The 8,007-nt window shown below is 42.8% G+C and overlaps 1 protein-coding gene across 1 annotated transcript in view; it reads left to right on the top strand.

Moving 5' to 3' along the window:
• The first annotated feature begins 638 nt into the window (after nucleotides 1-638).
• The window catches only part of LOC107373113 (zinc finger protein 235-like), a 31,175-nt gene continuing 23,806 nt past the window's right edge, over nucleotides 639-8,007 (top strand). The window contains exons 1-2 of the mRNA XM_070548460.1: nucleotides 639-1,112; nucleotides 1,244-1,310. Coding sequence (XP_070404561.1) covers nucleotides 1,301-1,310 — 10 coding nt within the window. The 5' untranslated portion in view covers nucleotides 639-1,112; nucleotides 1,244-1,300. The remainder of the gene's footprint in view (nucleotides 1,113-1,243; nucleotides 1,311-8,007) is intronic.

The following is an 8,007-nucleotide window of genomic DNA, read 5'->3' as shown; positions in this document are numbered from 1 at the left end:
CAAAATCCTAAGAGATGCATCATCCATTCCATGGGACGCTTGTGCAATCGTAGCATTCATTACGTTACGAATGGTTCAGATCTTGCGTTCCCAAATGCCACCCACATGACTTGCCGAAGGGGCATTGAAAACAAACTCACGTTGTTTTTCCAACAAAAAAGCTCATAGTTTAACGTCCTCACGCTGTTTTAGCATCTTCAAAAGTTTGCTTCTGGCTCAAACAAAATTAGTACCATGGTCACAATGTAACTGACTATAACAGTTCCTCTTACGCTAATAAAACATCGCAGACCGTTAAGAAAGGCATCTGTAGTAAGTTCTGTCAACATTTCAGAATGGACCGCTCGTGAAGTCAAGCATGTAAAGAGAAGTCCATATCTCTTGATTTCTTTACGCCCGATTTCGGTACACATAATCACAATAAGTTTTTACATACTCATGTGGAGGTGGAAGTTGCTGCCACACGCCAAATGGAGCAGAAGGCCAATGTCAATATCACTTCTGGGTTACCAACCCTAGATATGTGGTCTATATTACGTGAATCTGACACCTGCTGGCGACCACTTACAGTATGTTTATGTTTATGTATTTAGCAGATAGGTTTCTGCTGCAGGAAATCTTTTTCAGTTTGTCTATAGGTCACAAAATGAAGGGAAAATTACATTTGGTCTAATTTAGATAATGAAACATTATAAAGAAAAAAGTATTTTACTTGTCAGCAGGGAACGTGAAGACACTGCCTAAAATAATAAAATATTATGACACGTAAAACTATTGTCTGAGGAAGTTGTGTGGTTTATCAGTCAGCCTCCAGTCCAGCAGGTGGCGCTAAAGATGCTGGTCACCGACCACCGGAAGAAGCAGAAACCAGAAGTTGCTAGCAGTGCTAGCTTGTTGTTGTTCCTTTGGCCTCTCTGAGAAACGCGCTCGTTTTGCTGCTTTCATCAGACTGAAGAGGTTCCCTCTATCAGACTCGCTCATCTGAGTTGGTCATGATGCAGGATCGCTGCTCGCTCTCTCATCCATCCTGCTCACACTCTCCGACGGAAAAGGCCCGAATCTGAATGTGACTCTGGAGGAAAAAAGCGGTTAGCTCTACTCCGTGAACTCTGGTGAGCAAAGGTCCTCTTTTCCAGACTGGATGTGTCCTCAGCTGATCAGAACCAAAGCGTTGGATCTTTAATCTCCTGCGTTGTTCTGAAGCAGCATCTTAATCAGCTCTCCTGCTTTGTTTCTATTGCAGCTGTTAGCTAAACACGGCTAAAGAAAACCTGCTACCACTTCAGGATCATCCATCAGCATGGACACAGGTACTGGTGTGTGTGTGTGTGTGTGTGTGTGTGTGTGTGTGTGTGTGTGTGTGTGTGTGTGTGTGTGTGTGTGTGTGTGTGTGTGTGTGTGTGTGTGTGTTCTGGACAGGTACGAATGGATGGAGAAGACATTATGAAATTAATATCTACATGAAGAAATACCAGACGATCATGTAATCTGACAATGTTATAACAGGATGTTATGTAAAATCTAAGCTCAGTGTTATGAAATATTTTTCATTCTTCTTTTAAATGTCTTTAATAATATAAAGTTTTTTAAGTCATTTTTTCATAATAATCCAAATTAATATTGAGGAATTTTTATTTAATTCATTCCGTTTTTATTACATAACGTCTTTTTAACAAAGACAGCTTTTATTTCACAATAGTGTTTTTCCCCATGGCTGATTTATTTCATAATGACACTTTAAGCAGAATGTCTCAGTCCGTCAGTCTAGACCAGGCCTATTCAATTACTTTCCCTACTGGGCCAGATTTCAAAATCGTGGATCAGCTTTGGGCCGGATACCCAAATTTTTATTATATATTTTACGGACAATGTATAAATATTAAATTTTAATATTTTGACTGATATTACCTCTGCCACTTATACGACAAAAAAAAGCAACGCACAATGTCTTTTATTGCTTCAATGATCTGTATTAATTTACCAGCTGCAGAGCTGGTAATACAAACATTTATTTTATTAACCTCCAATAACTCATTCGCAGCTACTAAATAAACATTTACAATAACCATAGCTTGACCGTTATTCTTGCAACTTTAGTGCGAGAGGTGGCACTTTTTGTTTTGAACAAGAAATGGAATATTTGGCTCATAGGAGCTGAGTGGGGCTGCAACAAACGATTATTTGGATAATCGAGGAATCGGATGGGGTCTCGACATGATTAATCGATTAATCGGATTACATGGGGACATTTTTAAAAACTGCTAGGGAAACGTTATTTCTCTCCTTCCTTCACTTTATTAAACACAACATTATTAGAAAACAGTTCAATAGCAGAAAAACAACATGCCATCACCTAAATTGTCTTATAAGGTGTATAGACAGAGACCCTAAGCTACACCTATCTGTGACCTAAAATGCTTGGTCCAAGTTAAACAGCTTAAAGAGCAAGTCAACCCCTACCAGAGTCTAACTCCACTCCCACTTCATGTTTGAAAAATGCAACACATGCTGTTGCCTGGCAGACCGAGAGGGCGGAGCTGCTAACAAATACACACTCAGGCTCACAACAGCATTGTGACATCATAATGTACCAGTTTACATCATAGCATACTTCTTAGCCAATAGCGGTGGCAGATTTAAATTAAAATACAGTGCAGAGTTTTTACCTGACAACGGCACAGCACTGCCAGTTTTAGGCAGAATATTTAAATTTGAACTAAGATGCACTGAAGTGCCAAATTATTGACGACACGTGTCTGCAGCACGATTAGACACTCGTTTATTTAGTTTATCAGCAAAAAAAAAAGTTTATTTGGGGGTGACTTGCCCTTTAAGGGTAATTCTCATCTGTTTTGTTTGATCTCATCTGTAGACATTTATTATAACTGGGGATGTCAAACAACTAATTTTTAAATGTAATTAAACATAGGCTGTGAATTAATCAAAATTAATCACTATTTCCAAAAATGACTGAAAAAATACCAAATAAAACAAAAGTAAATGTATGCCATCCTCCTTGTGATGATGCCCTGGGCAACTGCCATAAAGTCACATCAAGAAATGCTGCTGATCATTCCAATGATCCCAAATAGACTCACATTAGGCCACATGAAAGCAATTGAACCCAAAAATATATTAACCAGTATATAACTGCACTCTCACACAACACGCCTGCAGCAACAGTTAGGACTCCTCCCTCCCTTTTAAAAGCGTTTTTGCTTCCGAGGACATTGTGGTTGTAAAACTAGTAGTCTGGCCCCAGTGTGATCAACCAGTTTCTGCGGGAATGTGACGGCGGAACCGGTTCGAAGCAGAGCGAGCCCCCCCCCCCCCCCCCCGGCTCATCTATTAGCGTCGCGCTCTCGATTTTATAGACTTTTTTTTACGAGCTTAGGGCATGTCTAGCCTGTGTAATAATCCGGGGCTTGGGTGAATCACTTTTGAAAAGTTTTTAACTTACCCGGACACAGAGCTCTCTCCTTCCTCGCTGATGATTCTGCATGCTTGCGTTTAAGATGCTGCATCATCACTGTAGCACTTGTGCCATGCTAAGTCTGACCTACAAACGTTGCAGGTAACGGATGTCTTCGCCTGATTTAACTGAAAATGCTCCCAAACTTTAGAAGTTTTTACTTTTTTGGGTCTCGCTGCTTCACCCGGCTCTCCCTCGCGCTGATCTGACTTGCTCCAGTCTGCCCGCAACGGGCGGGGGCTTTGGAAGAGTTGTGCGACACAACGAATCGATGATGCAATTCGTTGCCAACGCTTTTAGTAATCGATTTTCATCGAATTTATCGATTCGTTGTTGCAGCCCTATGAGCTGAGTGCAATGCGCAGACAGTAGTGCAGAAAGGATTCAGTGAGAGAGGAGCGCAGGTTTGTTTTGATTGCATTCATATGGGAAAAGCTGGATTCACAAATATAGGTGGATCCAAACATACTGAGAACAGTCACAGCTACATTCTTGAGGTTTGGGAACTGATGGGCATTGATCTGACTCCAAAACTTAGCGGGGCCATTTGTGCGCAGCGGCATCGTAAGTGATGACTGCATGTCCACCAACTCCAGCAGGAACTGTCCCTCATCCATGGACGTAATTTTTGGGGGGCACAGGGGGGACGTGCTGTGATGTCGGGAGGTCCGGTCTTGGGGAGGGGGCGGGGTCAGTGACGGCGGCTGCAGCGTAATCATCTGTCTCTTTTATTTAGGGACACGGAGAAGTTAAAAGGAGAGAGAAATAGAAGATAGAAGTTCTTGTTCCCCTTTATTCTTTTGTTTCATGAAGATAAACTGATGCTAAATTCAGCTTAAAGAGAAACTGGGAGGAAGCTTTGGTTCATTTGAAGTTACAGGAGGTCTTGTCTCCTATCTGCTCCTCCAGAGACAGCATGGACATGAGGGTCCCACAGGACAGGTTAGTGCAGTCACACAGCCGAGCTGGAGGGGGACAGGTGTTGTCCTGCTTTATATTGCAAGCTTGTGTGTTATGTGCATCCCCCACCCCCCACCCTCTGGCTTCTGGGTCCTTTTGTGAGTGGCCCACAGACCATTATAATTGAGGACCCCTGGCCTAGTGTTTACTTGTGCTGTTTTTAAGGTTTTGTGTGTGTGTGTCTGACAAAAGGGATGGGGGGTGTAACTGTCAAATGTTTTTATATTTGTGGGGAAGGGATGGGAATATAGGTTATATGTGGTCATTTTTATCTGTAAAGCACTTTGAGCTGCATTTTTTTTGTTTGAAAAGTGCTATACGAATAAAGTTTGATGATATGATTTGAACAAAGTCGGCTGAGATGATGATCTGGAGCGATCCAGAGCTCCTGTAGCTTTTCTCCGTTAGAGCTAGAGGTCAGATCACCAGAGAATGCACAGGGACATAACCGCCGCGGTCTGACCACTTCTAAACGACCTAACGCTCCCTGATGCCGCTCCAGCGTTGCAGCAAATTGCTGGTTTTGTTTCGTACAAACGGCTCATGTCTCTGGTTCTGCCCACCTGCTTTACATTATTGTGTTACTTCTTCTGTATATTCGTTCTGTGTTGATTCATAATCATCTTCTTTTTGCTTATTTAACACAGTGAAGTAATTAGATTTTGTACATCAGACCGTTCTATCAAACAACTTATGGACTGTTTGAATGAAGTCAAGGCATGGATGGCTGAGAACTTCTTGTTTCTCAATGAAAGCAAAACAGAAGCAGTCTTGTTTGGACCAAATAGTAGGGCTGCAACGATTCGTCGATGTTGTCGACAGTAGAAATAGTCGACAATGAATTTCATTGTCGACGTTGTCGCCAGACGTGTTTTTCCGACTGAGTGAGGCATCTCACTTCATTACAATCTCTGCTGAGAGTCGCACATGCGCAATAGCTTCTCTACTGAGCGCCAACCAACAGAAATGGCGGCGTCCGACACAGCAGCTACGCGTACCAAAACATCTAAAGTTTGGAAGCATTCTAGCCTGGATTCAGCGAATAAAAAGATTGCCTGCATTATTTGCAAAGCAGTCCTTGCGTATCACGGTAATATACTGGTAAACAGTAGACTTTCATATATATTAGATTCATGACACACAACTGAAGTAGGTCAAGCCTTTTATTGTTTCTAATATTGATGATTTTGGCGTACAGCTCATGAAAACCCAAAACTCCTATCTCAAAAAATTAGCATATTTCATCTGACCAATAAAAGAAAAGTGTTTTTAGTACAAAAAAGTCAACCTTCAAATAGTTATGTTCGGTTATGCACTCAATACTTGGTCGGGAATCCTTTAGCAGAAATGACTGGTTCAATGCAGCTTGGCATGTAGGCAATCTGCCTGTGGCACTGCTGAGGTGTTATGGAGGCCCAGGATGCTTCGATAGCGGCTTAAGCTCATCCAGAGTGTTCGGTCTTGCGTCTCTCAACTTTCTCTTCACAATATCCCACAGATTCTCTACGGGGTTCAGGTCAGGAGAGTTGGCAGGCCAATTGAGCACAGTAGTAATACCATGGTCAGTAAACCATTTAGCAGTGGTTTTGGCACTGTGAGCAGGTGCCAGGTCGTGCTGAAAAAGGAAATCTTCATCTCCATAAAGCTTTTCAGCAGATGGAAGTATGAAGTGCTCCAAAATCTCCTGATAGCTAACTGCATTGACCCTGCCCTTGATAAAACACAGTGGACCAACAGCTGACATGGCACCCCAGACCATCACTGACTGTGGGTACTTGACACTGGACTTCAGGCATTTTGGCATTTCCCTCTGCCCAGTCTTCCTCCAGACCCTGGCACCTTGATTTCTGAATGACATGAAAAATTTGCTTTCATCTGAAAAAAGTACTTTGGACCACTGAGCAACAGTCCAGTGCTGCTTCTCTGTTGCCCAGGTCAGGCGCTTCTGCCGCTGTTTCTGGTTCAAAAGTGGCTTGACCCGGGGAATGCGGCACCTGTAGCCCATTTCCTGCACACGCCTGTACACGGTGGTTCTGGATGTTTCTACTCCAGACTCAGTCCACTGCTTCCGCAGGTCCCCCAAGGTCTGGAATCGGTCCTTCTCAACAATCTTCCTCAGGGTCCGGTCACCTCTTCTTGTTGTGCAGCGTTTTCTGCCACACTTTTTCCTTCCCACAGACTTCCCACTGAGGCGCCTGGATACAGCACTCTGGGAACAGCCTATTTGTTCAGAAGTTTCTTTCTGTGCCTTACCCTCTTGCTTGAGGGTGTCAATGATGGCCTTCTGGACAGCAGTCAGGTCGGCAGTCTTACCCATGATTGCGGTTTTGAGTAATGAACCAGGCTGGGAGTTTTTAAAAGCCTCAGGAATCTTTTGCAGGTGTTTGGGGTTAATTAGTTGATTCAGATGATTAGGCTAATAGCTCGTTTAGAGAACCTTTTCATGATATGTTAATTTTTTTTTTGATAGAAACTTTGGGTTTTCATGAGCTGTATGCCAAAATCATCAATATTAGAATCAATAAAAAGCTTGAACTACTTCAGTTGTGTGTAATGAATCTAATATACCAAAGTCTAATAATTATCAGTAAATTACAGACAATAATGAACTTCATCACAATATGCTAATTTTTGGAGAAGGACCTGTACAAGCGTGTGTACGCACACTGGTGCTCACATGGTGCTCTCATAAGTATGGACTTGGGCACGTTCAACACGTCTTAAGGCTGTGGTTGACGTTTAATGCACTGTGATTTATTATAGTGTGATTGTTCAGTAAAACAATGTTGATTTTATATTTCTTCATCAAGTTGACGCAGTGATAGCTTGCTCCTGTTGTATTGTTGTGTGTCCGTTTTCTGCAGGTCTAGAAGCAGACCCCTGTTCATCATTGATTGTTTATTTTATATATAAATCAGCCCTTGATGCTGAGTGTAGTGGCATTTAAACCATGCCCAGTTGGCACTAATGGGCCTAAAGTGTGCCAAGAAAACATCCCCCACACCATTACACCTCCACCACCAGCCTGCACAGTGGTAACAAGGCATGATGGATCCATGTTCTCGTTCTGTTTACGCCAAATTCTGACTCTACCAACTGAATATCCCAACAAAAATGGAGACTCATCAGACCAGGCAACATTTTTCCAGTCTTCAACTGTCCAGTTTTGGTCAGCTGGTGCAAATTGTAGCCTCTTTTTCCTATTTGTAGTGGAGATGAGTGGAACCCGGTGGGCTCTTCTGCTGTTGTAGCCCATCCGCCTCAAGGTTGTGCGTGTTGTGGCTTCACAAATGCTTTGCTGCGTTCCTCGGTTGTAACGAGTGGTTATTTCAGTCAAAGTTGCTCTTCTATCAGCTTGAATCAGTCGGCCCATTCTCCTCTGACCTCTAGCATCAAGAAGGCATTTTCACCCACAGGACTGCCGCATACTGGATGTTTTTCCCTTTTCACACCATTCTTTTTACACCCTAGAAATGGTTGTGGGTGAAAATCCCAGTAACTGAGCAGATTGTGAAATACTCAGACCGGCCCGTCTGGCACCAACAACCATGCCACGCTCAAAATAGCTTAAATCA

Source organism: Nothobranchius furzeri, chromosome 2, assembly GCF_043380555.1.
Source record: "Nothobranchius furzeri strain GRZ-AD chromosome 2, NfurGRZ-RIMD1, whole genome shotgun sequence".
Taxonomy (NCBI): Eukaryota; Metazoa; Chordata; class Actinopteri; order Cyprinodontiformes; family Nothobranchiidae; genus Nothobranchius; species Nothobranchius furzeri.
The sequence above is the reverse complement of the archived record's forward strand: the minus strand, read 5'-3'. Positions and strand labels throughout refer to the sequence as shown.